The sequence below is a fragment of the Rhinichthys klamathensis genome, unplaced genomic scaffold (genome assembly GCF_029890125.1).
Source record: "Rhinichthys klamathensis goyatoka isolate OS25496 unplaced genomic scaffold, OSU_Roscu_1.1 h1tg001054l_1, whole genome shotgun sequence".
NCBI classification, from domain to species: Eukaryota; Metazoa; Chordata; class Actinopteri; order Cypriniformes; family Leuciscidae; genus Rhinichthys; species Rhinichthys klamathensis.
This window is the reverse complement of record NW_026607323.1, coordinates 82,729-109,128: the sequence shown is the minus strand read 5'-3', so window position 1 is coordinate 109,128 and position 26,400 is coordinate 82,729. Positions and strand designations below refer to the sequence as shown.

General features: G+C 38.9%; 1 protein-coding gene across 3 annotated transcripts; it reads left to right on the top strand.

Annotated features, from left to right (window-relative positions):
* Window positions 1–18,007: 18,007 nt before the first annotated feature.
* Window positions 18,008–24,858, top strand: ap1ar (adaptor related protein complex 1 associated regulatory protein). Of its 3 annotated transcripts, none has more exons than XM_056244709.1 (10): window positions 18,008–18,351; window positions 19,272–19,320; window positions 19,413–19,439; window positions 19,534–19,559; window positions 20,307–20,403; window positions 20,686–20,784; window positions 21,451–21,518; window positions 22,765–22,832; window positions 22,964–23,071; window positions 24,323–24,857. In XM_056244709.1, exons 1-10 carry the CDS (start codon window positions 18,281–18,283, stop codon window positions 24,598–24,600), a joined length of 891 nt encoding a protein of 296 aa, XP_056100684.1. In that variant the 5' UTR covers window positions 18,008–18,280; the 3' UTR covers window positions 24,601–24,857. The 3 variants fall into 3 exon arrangements, with proteins under 3 accessions (XP_056100684.1, XP_056100685.1, XP_056100683.1); XM_056244708.1 differs by having other exon boundaries at window positions 18,010–18,351; window positions 22,765–22,838; window positions 24,323–24,855; XM_056244710.1 differs by lacking the exon at window positions 20,686–20,784 and having other exon boundaries at window positions 22,765–22,838; window positions 24,323–24,858.
* Window positions 24,859–26,400: the final 1,542 nt, after the last annotated feature.

The following is a 26,400-nucleotide window of genomic DNA, read 5'->3' as shown; positions in this document are numbered from 1 at the left end:
AGGTGATTCGTTTTAACTCAGATTCCTTTCTCTTCCTCACCTGGAGCAAAAAAAAATAGAAAATAATAAAGAGAAAAAAATAAAAAATAGCTCTACCCTACTCACACCTTTACAACATCCAGATGAAAAATGACTGATATGAAGCACTAAGCCACTGAAGGCTATGCATTACTGTGATGTCAACATGCGTAAATGGTGTTCTTACACAAGGTATAGCATAAAGCATGTGCCCTAAAACCCCTTGAAATAATGGAAAGAACACTGTAAAGCAAGCCTAGAGTGGTTTATTGCTTTAAATATGATAAAAGACACAGATGTTCATTAAATAGTTAAATTCACTAATAATAGGAATGAACAATTCTTCTGGCAGGCTGTTTAGTGTCAGAACTATAAGCAAAGATTAGCCCCCGAGACTTGCATGTAAATACTAAACGTTTTGTGATCAGTAATGGCTGTAGAGTAGATGTGAGTTATAAAACCCTGAATGTGAGGGCGTATTGCTTTACCATAGAGAGAACGACTCGCATTGACCTGTATTGCGCAAAGTAGGCTACCAGCACCGCTGGGGAACCTGGAGAACGATCTCCAGACTGCGTCAGAGGGGCTTTCACTGCCGCCCCAGCTCATCATCTGCCATAAAGACGGGGCAGGACTGAGGAGAGAGAGGGAAATGTTTTTTTTTTTTTTTTTTTACCTCATACCATTGATTGTATCCATGGAAACCACAATGAAGCAGAGAGAATGTTTTTATAAAGTTGCCGGTTTGGTAGTGACTGGAGGACTTCGATGCATCTTAAGAAATCCTACGGTTGAGAGCATTCCCTCTGAATTCCCTTTTGCAACTTATTCACCTAGAAAAATGGGCCTGCAACATGCCAACATGTGAAGAACTCAAGCAATAAATAAAACAGCAGACATTGCAATGAAGTAAATGAGGCAATTAGCTAGTTCCCAACATCTAAGAGACGGTTTAGAGGCATGTTAAGGGTTCAAGAGCACTTTGAAGGGATGGAGGTTCCCCACGAACATCAGTTCCCGTGCTAAATGACCTATATACTTAGTAAAACGGTGTCTGTCTCAGATGTCTCTGTGCGGCTCCGCTTACGTGCGCAGGCTAAAATTGAACTTCACACCGCACCAGGGGCCTTTCATATCTTTACATAGATGCAAGGCGGTAAAATTAAACTGTGCAATTTAGGTTGCCGCTGGAAAATCCTCAAGCAGTGCAGGTCGGAATATTTCACCAGAGGGAACCTCATTTCTTTGATATTGAAGTATGATGGATGTGTGTCATTTTAAGACTCAGATTCACTTTACCCCGATGGTGTTATCTCTAAAATCAGAATAATTGAAAGAAATGCTCAATCTCTTAAACGATATCCTGGTTGGAGCTGTGTTAAATACAACATATAAGTTTGAGTCTGACCTGGGTCATGTCCCAGTCCCGTTCCCTACTTCCCTCTGTTCTCTACTGTTTTCCACAATAATAAAAAAATGATTTTATATATATATATATATATAGATAGATAGATAGATAGATAGATAGATAGATAGATAGATAGATAGATAGATAGATAGATAGATAGATAGATAGATAGATACATTAAAAAATTGTATATTTCTGATTTAATATTTTAATAATTTACTAATGTCTCGTTACATTAATAAACCTGGATGTTTTATGTATTTATTTATTTGATCCATTGTTCTCAATAGTGATTCTTATTAAATGCTCATTACACAAATATAGCAATTTTCTACTGTATAACAAAAATTACTGTAAAAATATTTTAAAATAATATATTATTTGGTTATATTTGTATATATTTATTATATCATATTATTTTTTTATCACAATTATGACAATGAGAATGAAGTAATGTGACATCTGTCATAATTGTCATTAAAAAAATTTTCTTAATCAAGAAATTTCTAATGGTCCTAAAAAAGGCTTCTTTTTTTTTATGAGTAAAATAACATTTATTTCTTTGGATTTTTGTGGTGAAATATGACCCGGGCTGTTTCCCAAAAGCATGTTAAGCCTGTTCAACGCAAAGTTTCTATGATCTACTTAAATTTACGATGCGCTAGAAAAAGAAGTGATGAAAACACTACTCTCCAGCATGCAGGTGTGACACAATCTCATAATTACGATTATTATGGATTTTGAAGTTTGAATTTGCTCCCCCTTCCTCACAGATTTCCCGAGGTTGTTCTTTTGAGGAGGGCGACAGCCTGACAGCTCAATTTGGTGGCAACGCCCCTGAGAACCCCCATTAAACTCTGCCCGAGGTGACATCATATCTCTCCCATGATCCCCGAACAGGCCGCAAAGAGCAGAGAGGACAAACCAGAGCCGATGAATCAGTCTGCTACCTTCCCCAAATGCTCACAGGATGTCCTCTATAGAAGTGCACCTGTTGTCTTTATCATTACCAGTGCTTATTAAAACAAACATCACTATTGCTATTGTTCATACTTGCCAGGTGCACCAATGCTTTAACTAACATTATTGGTGCCTCAGACGTCACACCCAAGGACCATTGGCTGAATGTCTGACGCATAAGGCACACAAAATTGGAAATTGGTTTTACACAAAGGTCTGTTTTGTAGGGACATCGACTTTACATTTTCACGCCCTAAACGCGACAATTAAACAATTTGTTAGACAATTAAATAATCCAGTGTATTTATTACAAAGCGGTATAATATGTTTTTCAAACTTCATTATAAGAACTATTTAAAAAAAATTCTAGATAATACACATCTTACATACTAATGGGCTTCTAAACTTTGCCACTTCTGGCTGATGATTAAGTAAACTTACAGTTGGTTTTAGTTCCCTTTTGTCATATATCAACCTAGCATGCTTTATTAAACCTCTCATGGCCACTTATCCAGGCATTTAAAGTCTGTATGGGGTCTGGAGCTGAGTGCACCTGATGGATTAGGACAGACGTGTAGAATGACGGAGAGGGTTATATTTGGCCTGTCTGAACGAGCTTCAGTTGTGTGAGAGGAGATGTGGATTACCCTCTGTGCCGATTTGTCGTTCCAGTGTGGGGTGGTGGCGTCTCTCCAGGTCTCCGTTATGTGCCACTGACTGCGGTAATGAGAGTCGTTTATATTGTCATTTGTTTACAAGGCTTGCAGTGACCATGTCTGCCACTGTCAGACAGGAACCAAGGAGACGCTAATATGAGGATGCGGTAATGTTGAGTCTGTTGCTGTGTCATTAAAAGTGGATCAACAGAATCAGGACTCGCTTAACAAGGATAGCAAGTTCAACAGATTAATGATTTGTCAATTCGCATGCATTTATCCAATGTAACTCACAGTGCATGCATGTACTTATAACAGGAACAATCCCATTAAGAACAACCCGAGTACAAGTGTCTGGAACAACAAACTTGCTTCCTTTCAATTCCCGAGCCACACCCCACTGGAAACTGAATTGGAATGACAGGAAGATAAATTGAATCAATTGCAATTCAACATTCAGCACAGGTAATGCATTCTGGGAGTGGTAATGCAAGTGCTCCCCTGGTCCACAAAATTACAAATGTGATGAAATGTAAAGGGGGAATTCAAGTTGATTGGGACAGTTTTTGCTATTGAGATGACTGGGAAAAAGTGTCCCAATCAACCTGAATTCACCCCTAAACTAAATACAAATTTATACAGGTGTCCATCAGTCCACTCGACTGTCAAAATCAAAAGAAGCAGTCAGTGTGTGGTGTGTCCACCAGCTGCTTTAAGAGTGCATCTCATCCTCACAGACAGAGCCAGATTTCCCAGCTCTTGCTTTGAGATGTTACTCCACTCTTCCACCAAGGCACTTGCAAGTTCTCAAACACATCTGGGAGGACACATTACACGTGGTTTGTCTCCTTGTAGCACTGTCTTAGGCGTCTTACATTACGGAGATCTGTTCACATCTGCAGATGCCTCCCTGCACCAGGACTATGGCATGTTTACAGGTGATCAGGGACCCTGGCCATCTTTCTCTTGGGGCCTCATTTATAAAACGTGCATATGCACAGATTTGAACTTAGACTGTGCGTACGCCAGGGTTCCTGGGAGGACGGAAACGACTAAAGCCCAATTTATACTTCTGCGTCGACCTCCCGCCGTAGCTACGTCGTAGGCTGTGTGTAGCGCGCGTACCCTTCGGCGTACCCTGACGTGCACCTCTCCAAAAATGTAACAACGCGTCAATTCTACGAGGACGCAAGCACTGTGATTGGTCTGCTACTGTAGAACCGCTCCCTCGGGTTTCACATGTTCCCTCTGCGTGCATCAACGCGGACAACGACGCAGAAGTATAAATTAAAACCAACGCGTAGTCTACAGCGTAGAGGCTCCGGCGTAGGTCCAACACAGAAGTATAAATCAGCCTTAACGTTCAACATAAAGTTTAATCACAAAATAAACAAACAACAAAACAAACACCTCACAGATGACTGCCGCATAAAAGCATAATAAATCAACAACATAAACTCCAGGCCTGGTCCTCTCTCTTTATCCGTCCGGAGCTCCTCCGTGGGCCTCGCTTCGTTCCCATGGCTCTTGGCCCCGCCCTGCTTGCCACCACTGGTGGTCTTCTATATATTAATGAAATTAATTAAGCAGAGTTTACAAGGCTGAGATCTAAAACCATTCAGCTGCACACAATTTCAAGATATTTTGCGATTTTATAGATTTCACATCTTAAACAGGGGCGTGCACTGCGCGTATGTTTGTTCTCTGAATTACACATAAGCACATGATCGTGAACTGATCGTATCAGATGTAGGAAGGTTTCTAAACAACATTTTATAAATGAGGCCCCGGGTGTTTTTTAGAGGCAGTAGAAAGTGTCTTTAATGACCGGAACTGTGTCCTTAAATGTCTATCGCCATTCGCCTGTAAACTGTTAGTCTTCAGGACAGTTCCACAGGTTCATGGGCAAAGAATTATGGTTCACGGAACAAGCATGAAAAACATGGTTTAAACCCTTTCCAATAATGATCTGTAAAGCTTTTTTGGATCTTACAAAGATACCTTTAAAATCCAATATCCTGAAAAAGGGACGTTTCTTTTTTTTTTTGAAAAAGTGATGCTTTTCTAAAGTTCTATCTTTCTCCGAATATGAAGAATTTCATCATATTCTTCATGTGGTTTCAATACAGCATCTCAAAATGTCTCAAATCAATCATTCCAAACTCTGTAAGGAAATGTGCATTGTCTATTGAGAGAGTAGCTCGCTGTGGCAGTTATCAGAGCGATTGTACTCCTGTCCAAGTCTCCAGCAGCGCCGTGTCCTCACAAATACCCTTCAACCCCAGATGTTTCCACACAGGGCACTGATAGATAGGCCAACCGATAGATTGTAACTTTGCACAAATACATTTTCACTAATGACCCTCTAGACATTCATTGGTGACCCTGCTAGTCATTCTGAGTACAGTAGCAGCAAAGTATTTATCCTGCTTCATAAAGACCCAAAACACTTTTATCCCACAGCTACCTTTGAACTGAGGGTTTAGTTGCCATGGAAATGGTGAAATGATCTTCTATTATATATATATAAGCAGTGTTCAGAAGCAATGTTTTCCACTAACATGGATAGAGAACAAAATATGATCATCAAATGATCAGAAAGGCAAAACATCAACCCCTGCACACAAACGAACAGCTTGCAACCAGACCGGACTCGTAATAATTGGCTAAAACTCAGTTTTTCTGTAATCATGCAGTCTGCAGCAACCTCCCTCTGACAGAGCCGCATAAGGATGAAGATGATTTGCAGGTTCAATGGAAAAATCTAACTTGGATGTGTGTATATTTTCCATGATGCGAGCTGCCTGGCATGGTGTGTGTTTGTGTGTGAAAGGGACCAAGAGGAGGAGGATCAGTGCATGGAGGAGCACAGGAGGAGGAGACCAACCCAGATCTGCAGAACTGTGAAGCTATGATAAAAAGCCATGAAAAATGATCACAGGAGGACTATATATCACATCTGCTTTATGGTCCCTTCGGCATACAGTGATCCATGAGGGAGTGAAAGAGAAAGGACACTTTAAACATATGTGTGTCACAGAGTTTCTCTTTACACATCCACATCATACGTTATCATCAGCACCGTGGGAATGACATCAAACATGGAGATTCCCTTTGATATTATTTGCATGTCAAGAGGATTATTGAAAAGTTACATATTTAAGTTTTCTTTAGGCAAAACATTTTTCTTTTACTGTAAGGCGGCGAGAGCAAAACCCGCGACAAATGGAAATCGTACTGATTTGGTTTTAAAGTTCAACTAACTCGATCACAATATGGAAGGACTTACTTAAGGACTTACTTACTTTTTGTGATTGCATGAAGAAAAAAAACCCCAGGATTTATAACAGTATTTCTCCTTTTTTTGTTGTTCTACAGAATAAAGTCGTGGAACAACATGAGGGTGAGTAAACGATGACACAGGATTTTCAGGATTATTTGATGAATAGAGGTTTAAAAAAACAGCATTTAATTGAAATCAAAATCTTTTGTAACTTATAAATGTCTTTTCTGTCACTTTTTGATCAATTTAATCCTTACTGTATAAAGGCCTGTTCACACCGGGACGAATTTCGCGCGCGATATTCGCCGACGTTTAACGCCTTGTGACTAAGCAAAGGGCGCGAAAAACGCCACTCGTAAAAGCGTCATTTTTTTAAAAACGCCTCGGGTTCGTTTTTATAGTTTGACGCGCCGCGCCAAAAACCATCCGACCAATGAGATTGGCGCTTTTGCTCAAAAAAGTATTATTTGCCATACAACATAAAACATAATAATCTTACTGACCCCTGCAGACTCTTGAATGAAAGTATACTTATCTAATAAGTATAGTGTGTGTATATAGTGTGCATTTACATACAACTTCTAACTGTTAAAATAATAAAGATTCTTGGTAAGACTTTACTTAAAGTCTTTATATGTAATGCATTATAAAAGTATTAATGCATGAATTATGCCCTGTAATGCACCTTCCAATGCAGTGTACTGTATGGTCTCATGAATAATTGTAACCATACTTATCTTTTTTTGTTAGACCTTTTGAATGTATAATGCATTAAAACACATGGCAAACAACCAATTTCAGATGTAACAAAGAATCTGCAAATATACATTTTAACATTGGTTACAATTATTTATGAAAATATATAAGGCACTAAAAGTAACATACAGTATCTCACAAAAGTGAGTACACCCCTCACATTTCAGCAAACATTTTAGTATGTCTTCTCAAGGGACAATACTATAGAAATGAAACTTGGATATATTTTAGAGTAGTCAATGTGCTGCTTGTATAGCAGTATATACTGTATTTACTGTCCTCTGAAAATAACTCAACATACAGCCATTATTGTCAAAATAGCTGGCAACAAAAGTGAGTACACCCTAAGTGATAATAGCTGTGTCGTTTAACCATGCAAAGCCACATGTCCTATTCATCATGTTCATGTTTTTGTCTGCTTGTCAGTACCATACAAATTTGTGTGTCTTGAATTAGAGCAGTTACAATTTGTGCTTTGAGTACAATTCTCTCATACTGACCTCTGGATGTTTAACATGGCACCTCATGGCAAAGAACTCTCTAAGGATTTGAGAATTAGAAGTGTTGCTCTCCACAAAGATGGCCTATAGGCTATAAGAAGATTGGCAACACCCTGAAACTGAGTTACAGTACAGGCCAGGGTCATACAGAGGTTTTCCAAGACAATTTAAACAGCCTCGCACGGGTAAGGAGTACCAAGAAAATTGTGTCTTATACAGTCAAGCATGGTGGTGGTAGCATCATGGTCTGGGGCTGCATGAGTGCCGCTGGTACTGGGGAGCTGCGCTTCATTGAGGGAAACATGGATTCCAATATGTACTGTGACATTCTGAAGCAGAACATGATGCCCTCCCTTCAGAAACTATGCTGAACCGCATGATAACGACCCCAAACACACGCCAAGATGACAACTGCCTTGCTGAGGAAGCTGAAGGTGAAGGTGATGGAGTGGCCAATTGTATTAGTAAACAGTATCGCCCTCTCTCTCTCTCTCTCTCTCTCTCTCTCTCTCTCTCTCTCTCTCTCTCTCTCTCTCTCTCTCTCTCTCTCTCTCTCTCTCTCTCTCTCTCTCTCTCTCTCTCTCTGTTTTACAGTATAAATAACATCCTCAACATGAAGGTGAGTAAATGATAGAACTGAACATGACTCTATGCAGTTAATTTCTCCTGCAGAATTTGGGAACATCTGAGACCAAGACAGTGACACAACTGTGAACTCTTGAGCTACTAAATGATTTTCTTCTTCTGTTTTCCAGTACAAATATCTAAACATTCCTAAATGGTGGTGACACATGTAATTGAGAAGCAAATTGACTGAAGATATTAAGTCTTGTTTTCTGAAAATAAATACAAAAAAAAAAATTTAAAGGGGCTATATGTAAGAATTTTCATGCATTAACCGCTTTTATATTACCAATTTGTAAACAGCTTGTAACGAAACTTAAAAATATGTGATATTTATGTGCGCACTCAATGACACGAAACAAATGCTTATACAATGTTCAGAATAATGCAGAAAGAGTCATTCTGTACTGTCACTTTAATCTCACATAGTCAGATCTGTAGTCCACAGTCTCAAATATACTTTATAATCTAATTCATCGAAGATAATAGCTTCGATGTACTTTGCCTTACTGAAACCTGGCTTAAACCAAACGAGTATTTCGGTCTAAATGAGTCTACCCCGCCAGGATACTGTTATAAGCATGAGCCCCGTCTGATCGGTCGTGGCGGCGGTGTTGCAACAATCTATAGAGATATTCTTAATGTAACTCAGAAAACAGGTCACAGGTTTAATTCGTTTGAAGTACTGGTGCTAAACGTTGCGCTCTTAGATGTAAGAAATAAATCCCTATTATCTCTAGCCTTGGCTACTGTATATAGACCTCCAGGGCCATATGCTGATTTCCTAAAAGAGTTTGCAGACTTTCTCTCAGATCTATTGGTCAATGCCGATAAAGCAATAATTGTTGGAGATTTTAACATACACGTAGATAACACAAACGATGCGTTAGGGACTGCGTTTACAGATTTATTAAACTCCTTTGGGGTCAAGCAGAATGTCAGTGGTCCCACTCATCGTCTAAATCATACACTAGATTTAATTATATCATACGGAACCAATCCAACCGATATAGATATTATACCGCAAAGTGACGATCTCACCGATCATCACATGGTAACTTGTATAATACGCACTGCTGAAATTTGTCATGTTGCGCCACGTTATAGACCAGGCAGAACAATCCTTCCGACCACTATAGATAGATTCTCAAATAGCTTACCTGATCTATCTCAGCTGCTCAGTGAACCCAAACAAACAGATGAACTAGAGGAAATGACTAGCAGTTTGAGCACCATTTTCTCTAGTACATTAGATATTGTTGCACCAATTAGATCAAAAAAGGTTAGAGAGAAAACTAAAGCACCATGGTACAACAGTGCTACGCATGCTATCAAGAGAGAAACTCGTAACCTAGAGCGTAAATGGAAACAAACTAATTTAGAGGTCTTTAGAATCGCGTGGAAAGACAGTATGTCACGTTATAAAAAGGCTCTAAAAGCAGCCAGGGCTGAGCATCTCCGCAAACTAATAGAAAATCACCAAAATAATCCAAGGTTTTTATTTAACACCGTGGCTAGACTAACAAATAAACAGACATCACCCGAGCAAATTATTCCGTGACAGTATAGCTGTAATGTTTTTATGAACTACTTCAATGAGAAAATAGAAAGCATCCGAAACACAATTGTAAATGTACAATCCTCTATGGTGTCTTATGATTCAGCCTCAATTATCGCCCCTCAAGAACAACTACACCGCTTTACAACTATAGGACAGGAAGAGCTAAATAAACTTATCATTGCATCTAAACCAACAACATGTTTATTAGATCCAATACCAACTAAATTTCTGAAAGAAGTGTTACCTGTAGTGGAAGAGCCTCTTCTTAATATTATTAACTCGTCTTTATCTTTAGGTCATGTTCCAAAAATATTCAAGCTGGCAGTAATAAAACCTCTCATTAAGAAACCGCAATTAGATCCAAATAACTTAGCAAATTACAGACCGATTTCAAATCTTCCATTTATGTCTAAAATACTAGAAAAGACTGTGTCCGCTCAATTGTGCTCTTTCATGCAAGAAAATGAGATATATGAAAAATTTCAGTCAGGATTCAGACCGCATCATAGCACAGAAACTGCGCTAGTTAAAATTACAAATGATTTACTTTTAGCTTCTGACCAAGGCTGTATCTCAATACTAGTTCTACTCGATCTTAGTGCTGCGTTTGACACTATCGATCATAAAATACTCTTGGATCGACTACAAAACTACACTGGTGTTCAGGGACAGGCATTAAGCTGGTTCAGATCGTATTTATCAGACCGTTACCATTTTGTTTGTTTAAATGGGGAAAAATCGAAGATAACGTCAGTAGACTATGGAGTGCCGCAAGGATCGGTGTTAGGCCCTCTGCTATTCTCAATATATATGCTGCCACTTGGTAATATTATAAGAAAACATGGAATTAATTTCCACTGTTATGCTGATGACACTCAATTATATATTTCATCACGACCAGATGAAAACACTAACTCATCAAAATTGACAGAGTGTCTTAAAGATATAAAATGCTGGATGACGCATAATTTCCTGCTACTAAATCCAGATAAAACCGAGGTATTACTTGTTGGTCCAAAAAACTATCCACAAAACCACTTACAATACAACTTTAATATAGAAGGATGTCCTGTTACTTTATCCTCTACGGTAAAAGACCTGGGAGTTATACTAGACCACAACTTGTCTTTCGAAAATCATATTTCATATGTTACAAGAACGGCCTTTTTCCATCTTAGAAACATTGCTAAATTACGTAACATGCTATCTGTTTCCGATGCAGAAAAGTTAGTTCATGCATTCATGACCTCGAGACTAGATTACTGTAATGCTTTATTAGCTGGTTGTCCTGCATCCTCAATAAACAAGCTACAGTTAGTGCAAAATGCAGCCGCTAGAGTTCTTACTAGGTCAAGAAAATATGATCATATAACACCGATTCTATCATCTCTACACTGGTTACCTATCAAGTTCCGTATCAATTACAAAGTACTATTACTGACCTATAAAGCCCTAAATGGTTTAGCTCCTGTGTATTTAATGGACCTTCTATCGCCCTACAATCCATCGCGTTCTTTAAGATCACTAAATTCAAGGCTTCTAGTCATTCCTAGGATATCTAAGTCCACTAAAGGAGGGAGGGCGTTCTCACATTTAGCTCCTAAACTCTGGAATAGCCTTCCTGATATTGTTCGAGGCTCTGACTCGCTGTCCCAGTTTAAAACTAGATTAAAGACGCATCTTTTTAGCCAAGCCTTTACATAATGCTTACCTTTTATTATACTGCTGAATCAGATCAAATGCATTTAATACTATAAAACTTGAAGAGACTGTAGGTTATCTGTATAGGTTGCATAGTATTTGCAGTCATTACGTTCCTGTGTATATTGCGTGAATGACGGGTGGTTGGGCAGATATTGTGTTGCGGTAGGTGGTATGCCATACGGAACCGTTGTCCACTGAAACTGCCTATTCACGCACCAGTGGGGCTCGACAGCCTTAGTCAACGGGTTGGCGCGTATGGTTGGGTTGCGGAGAGATTGTGAGATTGTGGTTAGGTCTCAGCAGCAGGAGGGACGTAGAGGTCAGTAAGCTGGGCTGAGTTGAGTGGGGGACGGAGGGGGGTGATTTTGGGACGCAAGAGTCACTGTCTTCATGTTTTGTCTTTTACGCCTGTGTTATGGAAATCATCATTATGAACAGCAGCTACGCTAATTATTTTCCCTTTGCTTTTCTGCTGTTATCTCGGGACGCGAGTCCCGAGAAAATGGCGTTCGTCAGCTCCAGTTTGTATCCAGCCTCTCACGGAGACTTCAGATGCTCCAATCACAAAGCCTATGAAGTGACGACTCAACACGGGCGATATGGACTCTCTATGGTGGACGGCACTGATCCTCAACAACTCGTCTTAAGACCGGCGTGCATACTTGGACTTCCAAAAAATACTCTAAATGTTCCGATCCAATCTGACTTGTAATGCTGCCCGAATCATGCCCTGTTCTTCCGTTGGCCAGAGGAGAACTGGCCCCCCGACTGAGTCTGGTTTCTCCCAAGGTTTTTTTCTCCATTCTGTCACCTGATGGAGTTTTGGTTCCTTGCCACTGTTGCCTTGGATTTTGGCTTGCTTAGTTGGGGACATTTAACATTTAATATTCAATAATATTATTGATCTGCCTTACTTAAGGTGGACGTTGACGCAATTTCTTTTAGAAACAAACTTTGTTATATTGTTATATTGTTTTTGTTATATTGTTTTCATGTTATCACTGTGAAGCGCTTTGATACAATCTGTATTGTAAAAAGCGCTATATAAATAAAGGTGACTTGACTTGACTTATAATCAATCATAACAGTGTAATTTTAATGAACTCATCCATCCATTATTTAGCGTGTTGACGTAATTTCCACTGAAACAGGAAGGCAGGGCGGGAACAGCTCCTCCCCTTTTAATACATAGCCAATAGCATTTCATTTAAATCACAGCTCGGCCGGAGCCGCTGATCTCAGTACAGATGCAGTTCCTCCTAATCTCTAACAGGTTCCCCTCAATATCGCCTTACAATACAGCATTCTGTGCTGAATGGGTCTGACATGTTTTGTGTTCTGAGCCAACTCGCGCATATGATCCGCTCTGTGTTCTCGTGTCTCTGGACCACGTTAGGTTTGCGTGACACTAACGTGAAACCAGACTACATTCACCCCAATGGAAAGCAATCTGATGAGATGCTGAAGTGCAGAGTGATGTCATCAAAATCATTGATCCATATTGGCGGAAGCGAAAGACTGTACAATTTTAATAGTTATATCTTCTAAATGTACATTTTACAATAAGGCTAACATATTCATAAAAGCCAAAAATATATATTTTGATTTCATGGGGACTTTAAGTAAGTTTGGGCTTAAAACGAGAACACATTTTTGCTAGTGTGATCAGAAAAATAAACTTACTTAATTTTTTACAAAACAAAACTTAACATCTTGAGTCAGTTTGCTTCTAAAGTAAATGTATCCTGATTTAAGAATGTGTAGATATTTGTAGAAAAAATCTGAGTAAGAAAATTATTTAAAGATCAAGCTGAAGTTTCTCCTCTGGATTATGCTCTGTGCTCTGGTTGGATGTTGGCCCCAATGGGCCGCCGTGATGTCAGCATAACTGATTACATCAGGATCTGTGGTGCTTGAGGAACGATTTAAGTAACTATGGCAACAGACCGCGGAATATTACTAGCAAACTTAAACTTCACGTCACTCTGTTCTCTGAGGCTTTTGTGAGATTTACTATAATCACCGGTTCAGAAACCTCTCTGCTGGTGCATCAGGATTAGACATCATCTGGGCCGTGGGTCTCAGCGGGGTTAAAGACATCTGACCACATTCCCCATCTGTCAGAGCACCCAGCGCTTTATTAAAAAGCCTTAAATTTGGGAAATGCTACAAAACCTTATTAGTGTAGTGTGCTAAAATTCACAGTTTGCATAAAACCCCTAACACACAGTGACCTTCAGTACATAACTCAAATCGCCTTATCGAGGAAAAGGTCAGCTATAACTCTCTATAAGCAATCAGACTTAAACATTTTGTGTGGCAAGTAAAAAAAAAAAAAAAAAAACATATATCCTAATCTGACTTATATTGAAAGTATTGCATATTTTACATGTACAATACAGTGCAAAAACAAGAATTCATCAAGGGTGTTTTAAGGCTTATGCAAATATACACTAATACAGTTGTGGATTCAGGATTCTTTGATGAATAGAAAGTAAAAGAACAAAAATAAACAGCCTTTATTTGAAAAAAAAAACATTATAAATGTCTTTACTGTCCCTTTGATCAATTTAAAGTGTCCTTGCTTAATAAAGCTTTTTTTTTTTTTAAACCTATACTGACCCCAAACCCGAACGGTAGTGTAGGCCTATATTTACGTATATAATAAGTATATTTAGTATATAATGTATATTTACATAAGCCACCCATCTGATAAAAACATTCCTTGTTCATTTCAAATGGCTTTTTAAACGTTTCACATAAGAATGTTTGATTGTTTAGCACTCATTAGACCAGGATATTTAAATGCCAAATTGAGCAGATAAAATGAAGTATTCCAGAGGGTGTGTAATAAGAGATGATAATTCCTGCTCTCTGGACTGTAGTCATGGCCTTGTCGAGCTTGAGCATCTGTGACCAACACTCAGCCGGTGCAAGGGTCAAAGGGAATCAGAGGATGAATGTCAGTTTGCCCTTTCGTCCACAGCAGGACATACTTAAGTTTCTCTGCAGTTTCCAAAAAAACTGCAGTTCTTGTTTTATGCAGTGCTAGCATGATGCTGTGAGTGACCCTAATTAGTTTCTCCCCTAAAAATGGTCTTTTCACCCAACAAAAACTATTTTTAGCTTTTTTTTTCTTTCTAATCTTAAATCTGATTTAAGCTACTAAAATGCAGTGCACATAATCTAAAGGATGAAAAAGCAAATGCTACTATGGCCGCAGGCTCGAAAACTGAGGAAGGTCTCATTAGTCTTTGCAGGTTAAATGACATGGGACGTTTCATCAATTGCAGAATGTACCACATGCTCTAATGCCTGCAGACACATTTAGTTTTTATCTGTGAAGAATTTAACAAAAAAATGCTTCCATATGGAGAGCATTAGCTCTATTCGACAGCAATCAATGAGTCATTTTATGTGTTCAGAGGTTAAAGGGATAGTTCACCCAAAAATGACAATTCTGTCATTATTACCCTTATGTACGTACCCTCAACCTCATTGGTTCTTGCTGAAGCTCAAACATGCAGCGTAACACGAGAATGAACCTCATTGGTTCTTGCTGAAGCTCAAACGTGCTGCGTAACACGAGAATGAACCTCATTGGCTCTTGCTGAAGCTCAAACGTGCTGCGTAACACAAGAATGAACCTCATTGGTTCTTGCTGAAGCTCAAACGTGATGTGTAACACGAGAATGAACCTCATTGGCTCTTGCTGAAGCTCAAACGTGCTGCGTAACACGAGAATGAACCTCATTGGCTCTTGCTGAAGCTCAAACGTGCTGCGTAACACGAGAATGAACCTCATTGGCTCTTGCTGAAGCTCAAACGTGCTGCGTAACACGAGAATGAACCTCATTGGTTCTTGCTGAAGCTTAAACGTGCTGCGTAACACGAGAATGAACCTCATTGGCTCTTGCTGAAGCTCAAACGTGCTGCGTAACACGAGAATGAACCTCATTGGTTCTTGCAGAAGCTCAAACGTGCTGCGTAACACGAGAATGAACCTCATTGGTTCTTGCAGAAGCTCAAACGTGCTGCGTAACATGAGAATGAACCTCATTGGTTCTTGCTGAAGCTCAAACGTGCTGTGTAACACGAGAATGAACCTCATTGGTTCTTGCTGAAGCTCAAACGTGCTGCGTAACACGAGAATGAATCTCATTGGGTCTTGCTGAAGCTCAAAGGTGCTGCGTAACACGAGAATGAACCTCATTGGCTCTTGCTGAAGCTCAAACGTGCTGCGTAAAACAAGAATGAACCTCATTGGTTCTTGCTGAAGCTCAAACGTGCTGCGTAACACGAGAATGAACCTCATTGGTTCTTGCAGAAGCTCAAACGTGCTGCGTAACACGAGAATGAACCTCATTGGTTCTTGCAGAAGCTCAAACGTGCTGCGTAACACGAGAATGAACCTCATTGGCTCTTGCTGAAGCTCAAACGTGCTGCGTAACACGAGAATGAACCTCATTGGTTCTTGCAGAAGCTCAAACGTGTTGCGTAACACGAGAATGAACCTCATTGGTTCTTGCAGAAGCTCAAAGGTGCTGCGTAACACGAGAATGAATCTCATTGGGTCTTGCTGAAGCTCAAAGGTGCTGCGTAACACGAGAATGAACCTCATTGGCTCTTGCTGAAGCTCAAACGTGCTGCGTAAAACAAGAATGAACCTCATTGGTTCTTGCTGAAGCTCAAACGTGCTGCGTAACACGAGAATGAACCTCATTGGCTCTTGCTGAAGCTCAAACGTGCTGCGTAACACGAGAATGAACCTCATTGGTTCTTGCAGAAGCTCAAACGTGCTGCGTAACACGAGAATGAACCTCATTGGTTCTTGCAGAAGCTCAAACGTGCTGCGTAACACGAGAATGAATCTCATTGGTTCTTGCTGAAGCTCAAACGTGCTGCGTAACACGAGAATGAACCTCATTGGCTCTTGCTGAAGCTCAAACGTGCTGCGTAAAACAAGAATGAACCTCATTGGTTCTTGCAGAAGCTCAAACGTGCTGCGTAACACGAGAATGAACCTCATTGGTTCTTGCTGAAGCTCAAACGTGCTGCGTAACACGAGAATGAACCTCATTGGCTCTTGCTGAAGCTCAAACGTGCTGCGTAACACGAGAATGAACCTCATTGGCTCTTGCTGAAGCTCAAACGTGCTGCGTAACACGAGAATGAACCTCATTGGCTCTTGCTGAAGCTAAAACGTGCTGTGTAACACGAGAATGAACCTCATTGGTTCTTGCAGAAGCTCAAACGTGCTGCGTAACACGAGAATGAACCTCATTGGTTCTTGCTGAAGCTCATTTGTGTTCTGAAGATGAACGAAAGTCTTACGGGTTTGAAGCGGCATGAGAGTGAGTAAATAACAGAGTTTTTATTTTTGGGTGAACTTTCATTTTGACCTTCACGGTAAATAACCATGGATAATGATGACGGCCATCTTGACAAACATCCGTAAAACTGACACTGTTTTTCCAGGACCTTTGCCAAGCATTTGTATCATTCACAACAGTCGTCTCACCTGTGTCACGAGTACAGCGGTCTTCTGACTACAGGTATAATCTACTTTTCATTAAGAGCCCCGCTGGCCTGCCGATAGGAGCAGGTGTATGTGTGGCTTTATCTGTACATTCATGCGCATATAAACGTAATCATACGTGAAGGTTTCAGACCGACGGCCCGTAAAGATGGTGTCGCCGTACCTGGCGTGCAATCTGGGCACGCGGCTTTACCTGCTGTTAGGAGCAATTTGCGCTCCCTGAAATCAAGCGTCAAAGAACGTTGCCTAATATGATTTTAATCCTCCTTGACCTTAAAAAAACAGCAGGGTCTTGGTTTTGATGAAGTAATACATGAGACCCCATCGTTTCTGAGTCAGAGGAGACGCAGATGATCCTCCATATGTAGGTGTCTGATATCCAAAGAATTAGAAAAAAAAAAGTAAAAACCAAAAGCTTCTGCAAAAATACCAGTTTGGGGGCAAGGCACGCATCACTATATGAACAAAATGTGCTAGGGACAAGTTAAGTACATTGTTTAGTTTAGAGTATGACAAATTATATTAATTTACATTTAGAATTATATATTTTAATTTTAATAACATACATGAGCAGTTTACATTTAAAAAAAATGTTTTTGAAAGAAGTATTTTCTGCTCACCCAGGCTTGCATTTGTTCAACCAAAAATGCAGTATAAATAGTAATATTGTGAAACATTATTACAATTTAAAGAACTGTTTTCTATTTGAATATATTTATAAAATGTAATTTATTCTTGTGACCAAAGCTGAATTTCCAGCATCATTACTCCAGTATTCAGTGTTATCCTTCAGAAATCATTCTAATATGCTGATTTGGTTTATTTACAATTATTATTGGTTATACTTTAAAATTATTAGCACCACCTCCACTAGCATAACTATTTTTAGTGGAAACTGTGGTTACCATGGTAATTTTAGTCATGGATGATCTCTGTCGACCCCCAGTGTCTCTGAAACGTCATTGCAGTATTTGAGCCTCGCGACTTGCCGTAGTTTAAACATTAATCACATGTGTGAGTTGTCAGGAAGAAGAAACAAAAGCGGTTTTTAGGCCAGATCTGAGAATGCCACCCATGGGCGATGAATGATGCAGTCGCGCGAGCGAAGTGTCCGCAGGTGACTCACCTGTGCGAACCGGCCGCGTGCACGCGCTTACACGAGTCATGCAGAATACAGTCCTCGTATCCGGAGCAATGTGTAAAGAAGCAGGATACGGATCAGGAATGGAAGAGTAACGTTAGCTGATACATACACCTGATCCGTGTATGCCATGGGGAACTGCTGGGCTCAATGTTTTGGGCTCTTTAGAAGGGAAGCAAACAGGATACAAAGAGGAGGAGGGTGAGTCAGTCATGGGCTTGTTATTTCATATGAAGTTGCACCAGCTGTGATCTCTGGCAGCATGACTCGCCTGTTGTCAGGTGCATTGCATTGAACACGTATAGCCGGTGAACAGTGGAACATCTCTGGATCTTTTTAAAGGAATGTTCTGATAGATATCAATGCAGCTTAACTGTTACATTATATACGCAGAGTTTAGGTTGAAAGCAACTGATATCAATCCCATTAGCAATGCTCATTTCGCGAACGAATCGTTCCTTTTAAATGATTCATGTGAACCGATTCGCATCGAGTTTGTAATCCACTTCACTGTTCTCGACAATAGTTTATAAATGTTATTTATATTTTGATAAGGGATGTCATTATTTAATTATAATATTTAATGGATACATAAAACGATGCGCCGCGTTGAATGACACACGGGAATTTCTGTTTCACACTTTTAAGCAATGATTCGAATCTGTTCTCCGTTGGAACCGACTCGCTTGAATGACTCGGACTCATCAACGCTACTCTAGTTTCCGCATTAGTTGAGGTCTGATCTCAGGACCCCGCCCAGAGTCCTCTTGTGAATCCGCCCTAGGACATCAGCTTTGGGCCATTCGCCATTGTGTGTAATTTATCTATATCTGAATGCATTTGTTGAATATAAACTAGTAGCCTACCAGGCATGTTTTATACTCACTATTTATATGTTGTCTGTTAAGTCTTAGATTATTACTATTTTGATTCTGACTTTTACAGAATAGAATCTCAGAATCTTTTTTGAACCGCAAGTGATGATATTGGACAATGCTGTAACTTAAATCATTTTATTTATAAAATATTTTAATATGCTCTGCCAGGAGAAAGTGAGTGTTACCTCACATAAAACCAGCCTGGCCCGATGATTTGATTGTTTTTTGTTTGTTTGCCAATAGGTCTAAATACTTCAAAAGTACCACAGCTGGGGAACACTATACCATTGAGGTACAGTCATCAAAATGTATTTAAAATTAAAAAACATACAATACATTCTCATCGCTGTGCAGTTTGAGTGACATCCGTGCGTTCTGTTACAGTTTGAGAACCTTGTGGAGAGCGATGAGGTGAGGACACTTACAGAAACACACAACTCAACTTCTTTAATCTTATAATATTCCTCCTTTGTTTAGACGTCAACACTTTTGCCTTCTTTTCCAGGGTGAGAGCTCGCAAAGCTGCCCCAGGTATGGTATTATTTAATCTGGACTCTTTTGGGGTTTTTACTTTTATTTACCTGGATACATACAGTACACTCAAGTAAAGCGGTATGTATTATAGAGCAATAGTTCTTGTTTTCATGCATATATTTTCAAGATCTGAGGTGAATTATCCATCGTCTTTTTCAGTTTGGCTATAAAGGTCACACAAAATGATGTTCAAACTCGCATGAAATTCTTTTAACAATTAAATAAAGCACATAATTAGTGAGATTACCATCGTCATACTTTGTATGTTGTTGTTCCAGCCACGACGTCGCAGAAATAGAAATCGTTTCTAAAAAAATAATCTTCTGTTGCGTGTCGCCATTGCTGCTGGTTAGGGCAACAAGTCTGATTAACAAGGAAAAGATACATATCATATGTGGATAGGACACGGTGTAATGAATTTTTAAGACTGTTTATGGATATTATGATGGATATTGTGCACAAAAAGTGCAAGACCGATTTCTAATATATTGATTTCATATTTGTCTGTCTCTAAAAGTCACTTAAAGAAACTATATAGATGGTCAAACTGTCTTTTCCTATCTACTTGATTGGCTCTTGGCTAAGATAGGCTGTAAAATTGACCAGATCGTCAAGTTCAAGTAAGGAGGACTGCAATTAGTCGCATTCTTCTCAGATCAGTGGATCACATGGCATGAGGTCACACAGATTTTGATTGGCTGAGGGAGACTTTGAACTCTGCTCTCTCTTCTGTCATTGGTCCAGACCCATCAGCGAGGAGGAGATCAGCCACTTGAAAGAGCAACGCTACACTGCCATCTCAGACCAACAGGCGCTGATAGACAAAAAGCTGAAGGCAGAGGTACGGGAGGTCACATCCGTAGTCGTACCTCCATCATCACATATGCCCTGATGAAACGTTCACAATACGACCAGAACAAGAAACTTGTTTATAGTGTAAACAAGATCAATTTTACGTTGACTTAAAACATTTTAATGGTCAAGGTCAAAAGTTGTTGCCTTTAAGTTAGAGCTTACATTGAGTTTATGGTTTCATTTGTTGTTTTCCATTGCTTTGGTTTTCACCCCTGCTTTTATTTCTGAGTTTAGTTAACCTTCCCTTCCTGTTGTGATTTTTGCCCAGTTAGTGGCAGAAGAGGAGAAGTTAAGGCTAGAAGAGGAGGCTGCTTTTGCAGCCCAGCGCGAGGCAGCGCGGCTCGCTAAGGAACGAAAGCTAAAGGAGGTGAGGCGTTCGCACTGAGCACGCCCAGCCCTTCTCTTAACCCCGCCCACTTACCTTCAGCCACACCCTTCTCATTTATGACATGCCTTCAGTTCTAATTTATAAGTAACAACTCAGAAAAAAATTGCTTGAGTTTGTAAGTTATGCATTGTTTATCATATATTTGTTGAAATTACTCATCTTTGAAACATATTGTGATACGCAATGAATAGCCGAGATCAAGGACTTATAAACAGGATTGAAGGCTCTTAATGTTGGTCCAGCATCAAATATCGATCAAAGTCTTGTGAATAAACTCAGCACTTAATGCTGATAAAAAACAAAATCAATCTGCTTCTAAGAAAACCTTCTCCACCTCAAACTAACTATCCTAAACTACATGTCTCTCATTTCCTCCTGTTTTTATTAGCATTTGTCTTCTTAATTTGCCCTCATGTCTTCTGTTCATTTTTATTTCTCTAATTTTCCTTTCTACCATGATTTGTGTGTTTGACCATCTGCTAATATTACATTCGCTGTCTGTTTCCCAGTAGGGCACCAAACTTTGGCACTAACAGTTAGAAATAATTTTAGCCATGTTTTTGAAAATCTGAGCGATACCATAGCACTTGGTGAAATATTAGTGGAAGTGAGTCATTCGCCATTCTTAAAATGTTCTGTTTTCAGGGAAAGCAGCAGCCACAGAGGACCAAACCCAGATCCGAATCGGAGAGCAATGACACTCGGCACAAACCGTAAGTTCAATCTGACCTGAAATTAATGCAAACGTTATTCAGTGTTCGAGCACCTTAGGTTACACTTACAAATGTATGAGTGTCATTGCATTAGGCACAAAATATCAAACCAAGTAGCATGTGGAAACAAATTAAGCTAGACTTCTATAGAAATATCTTCCTATTTTTGAGCCATTTAAAAAATATATATATATATATTAAATTTGAAGAATATAAAATTAAAAGAGAAAATATTATAAAAACAATAAAACCTTCACTGAAAAGATTAAATATTTCAGTTGTTTACCTTCATGTCATGTGACCATTAGCCATCACCAGAGAAGTGTGACTGTTGTTAAATTGTTGAAATATTAACTTAAAATCTCAGGGAGAACTTTAAGAACTTTTTTTAAGTTGAAGTTCAAATAAAAAAAAAAAAAAAAAGAAAAAAAAAAAAAAACATTTGGGTATCCCTTCATTAAAGTGTGTTTTGTTGTGGTATTTAAAAAAAAAAAAAAAAAAAAAAAAAAAATTTGTCAGGAGTAGAGTTGGGTATCTTTTGAATTTAACAATTCTGATTCATATCGATTCCTAATTCCAATCATTCGAAGTCTTGTTACAAAAACATTTAATTGGAGCTGAATACCAAAAACAAAAATCAACAGGCTAAAGAACACTTACACAAGGAACTTTTGCCTATGGTTTAAAAATATACATTAGCCCAACTAATATACATTTTAAGCATTATTAATGACGAGTAAACACACTCACTAAAAAATAACAAGTAAACAAATTAGCAATCACACAAATAAATACACCTGAACATAGATACGATTGAAATAATCGCGAAGTAAACAAAAAAGGGTTTTACATTTTTAGGTATTCAGGTACAGAAACCGTCATCAAATGTTAAATAACACTGCACTTTATAAATAAAATATACATTAAAAATATAGATACAAAAGTTTAGTTGTTTGATTAACGTTATTATAGAGACGGCAGCAAGAATATTAGACTACTGTCACTAAGAGCTGTGCGGATCCAATATACTGTTATACTGAGTTTGCTTTGTCAACTGTTTACATTCACTTAAGACATAACCAACTGTGTTTGAGAATATTTCAACATTTTTGTGAATTCTTCCCGTTCAAGTGCAAAAAGACGCGTAAGAGAACTGTTCAGTATCACGCACTATTAAATATAATAGGCGGCTTTCTGTGCGCAGATTTTGCAAACAGATGAGGTAACTGTGTGTGTGTTTCCCCAGCAAAGCGTCGGATGGAGAGTTCGAGGTGTACCTGCAGAGTGTGAAGGCTCAATCTGAAGCATTTCGTGGTAACCGTGAGTTCCCATTAACACATTTCAATTTAAAAATCTATTAGAATACATGTATTTAAATGAAAAAATCTCTATTAGTATTCATCTCTAAATGCTAAAATCTGTATCGACTGTGTCTGTGTGTGAAGGACTCAGCTCTGAGACGAATGTGGTGACGCCGAACACAGAGAGCAGCTGGGACTTCACCAGTAAGACTGACGCCACGTCACTGGACCTGGAGTGGGAGGATGAGGAGGGTGAGTGACTTCACGGAACCAATAACACTCGCGTCCTGCATTCAGAAATCATTTATGAGCACTAAACAAACTATGAAGTCAAGTCACAACATGCCAATTTAAATGTTGCTGTTTTGCAGTTTGACTGTTTGCTTTAAATGTCACATCCAAGTCAGGTTTTAACTTTGACATTTTGGAGTGTTTATTGATCTTGGTTAATGCGAATTTTAACATTTGCAAATACAAAAATAATCAAAATATGTGTCTGTTAAAGGGATAGTTCACTTTGAAATAAATTTTTGATATGTTTTAGCTTACCTCAAGGGCATCCAAGATGTAGGTGTCTTTGTTTCCGCAGTAGTTTCAATTTTGATATTTTTAGGTCAAACCGTTCTTGTCTGTCAGTCATATAATGCAGGTCTATGGTCACCACCTCAAAGAGCATGCACAGAGAAGTCCAAATTAAACATGATTTAATGACTCGTAAATGTAAGTACACATTGATGGCCTAAGACACGAAACGAGCGGTTTGTGTGAGAAAACGAACAGTATTTATATCGTTTTTACCTCTTGTAATCACAGCCACGTCCAAGTGATCTGAGGGCGCGGGCGCTTCGGTCTGTGCGTTACAAGAGGTAAAAACGATATAAATACTGTTCGTTTTCTCACACAAACCGCTCGTTTCGTGTCTTAGGCCATCAATGTGTACTTACATTTACGAGTCATTAAATCATGTTTAATTTGGACTTCTCTGTGCATGCTCTTTGAGGTGGTGACCATAGACCTGCATTATACGACTGACAGACAAGAACGGTTTGACCTAAAAATATCAAAATTGAAACTACTGCGGAAACAAAGACACCTACATCTTGGATGCCCTTGAGGTAAGCCAAAACATACCAAAAATTAATTTCAAAGTGAACTATTCCTTTAATGCTGTGTGAACAAACAATAAACAATTGTATTATTATTTTTAAAGTGCTCTTATTATGCTTTTTCGGAGATTACCTTCATGCAGTGTGTAATATAGCTGTTTGTGAATGTGAAAGGTCGGCAAAGTTTCAAAGTGCACAACAAATAAAGTTATTGTCTCCCAAAAGAAAGAACCAATTCTGAACGGCCTGAAACGAGTCATCAGTAATTCCAGTTTTACTTTCTTTTTACATTTTGATGAATGGTAAATTTTGTACAGGGACCTGTATAACAGACCAAATAGGGCTGACTTAATCCATGTGTCTTCACTGTAATGAATTAATATGTGGCATTACACAGGAATGAACCGAATGGGTCCTGCATGGGAGCGTTCCAAAACGGAGGAGGACATTTTACGGGCGGCGCTCCGTCCTGGCGGGAAACAGCTGGACAGCGGACCCACCTCCACCTCTGAGGACTCCAACGCTCTGGAGTGGGAGAACGACTTTGTCAGCGCACATCCCGAGGACAGTGGTGGCCATGGCGACGAGGACTTTGAGGGATTCGTTAATCCAGTACTGGACACGCCCACTGAGGAGGCGGGGCATAAGGCCAGCTCTGACCAACAAGAGAGATAGTCTACAGCAAGAGACCGTGAGACCACAGCGATTTCAAATGCCTCGTTCAAAATCAGTGTGATGATATGACCGCGGACGGTCAGTTCAACTTGATGTATAAAAGGAAATTCGTAATTCTCAGTGTGAGAGAAAATGCAAGTACTGTCATTGGGTGAATATCATGAAAATTGTCATAATTTATCCCCAAAAAATATATTTTCATTATTTTCACTGATATCTGTATTACAATAAAAAATACTGTAATACAAGAATTTCTAACTTTTAAATCAGTATAAATGAGAGTCAGGACAATACATGCAGCCATGATGTATATACATTTCTCAATTTAAATGTGGCTGTTTTTTGCATTATGGTAATGAGAACTGGGTTGGAAATATGCTCAGTGGTCACAATGCAAAAAAGTCTTTATGGATCTAACAGAATGCTTCATTTTCTTTATGCAAAATATAATTTCTTTTGGGATGAATAATGACCTGGACATGTTCGTGACAGTTTTCCTGAGATTCACACCATTAGGTCACAGATTCATTAGGATTTGCGTTCCACGGGTAATTTTGCCCCGGGTTTTTAATTATTAGATGCATCTGTAATTTATGTTTATTCGTTTCATTTTTATAACTGGGTGAGGAACGTTTTTGTTCAGCCTTATTTCAGAAGTTTTCATTACAGATCTGAATCAAGTGCAATTTTAGAAGAAGAGGGAAGCTTCTCGAAAGCCACAGATGTTTTCCAGGACCGTCATAACTTTTCTTTTGCATGGTTAGTACGATAACAGTCATATTAGACATGATAACAGGGAAATGACTGTCAGGGAATGTGGGCCCTGGTATGATGCATATGAGACACTGGACAGTTTGAAGGGAAAGACCTTTTGGCTAAAAATGCATTGGAACACATTTAAATTAAGTCCATAAGTGCTTTTAAAAGTCCCTGTTTATCTGTCCGTCTGTGGGTCTGTTTGTTGTCGACACTTTTTGGCCAGTTCTTTAAACCCTGCATTTCTGAACAAAATGGATCAGAAAGAGGGAAAACACATGGTGTAATATGGATAGTCATATTCTACCTCTGGTTTTGATAATCCTGACATTATTGAATGAATTCATGCTGTCTTACTGTATCTAAAAATGATCAATGATTTGATGTGTATGTCTTTCCGAAACATGCAAGTTGTTTCACAGTGAAATCGAAGAAATATTATTTTGCATAAAGAAAATAAGGCATGTTTTAGGAAAATTGTTTTTGACATTGACACCATTTTCATGAATACTTATTACCATATTAAAACACATTCTCTTTCCTATGGAAGCTTGTTTCCGCCACTGAATACAAATAATAATAGCGACTTTTTATCTCACAATTGCGAGATATGAAGTCAGAATTGTGAGAAATAGTCGCAATTGCGAGAAAAAAAAGACAGAATTGCTTTTTATCTCACAATTCTGACTTTTTTTCTCACAATTTCGAGTTTACATCTCGCAATTCTGACTTTATAACACATAATTGCGAGTTTATATCTCAAAATTCTGATATCTTTTCTCAGAATTGTGAGATTTAAACTCGCAATTGCGAGTTATCAGGCCAATTCTAAGGGGGGAAATTCTAACTTTTTTCCCCTCAGAATAGTTTATATCTCACAATTCTGACTTTACAACACGCAATTTCGACACTATATCACGCAATTATGACTTTATAACACGCAATTGCGACTTTATATCAATCAATTCTGACTTTATATCTCCCAATCCTGACTTTATAACACGCAATCTGACTTTACAACACGCAGTTGCGACTTTATATCAC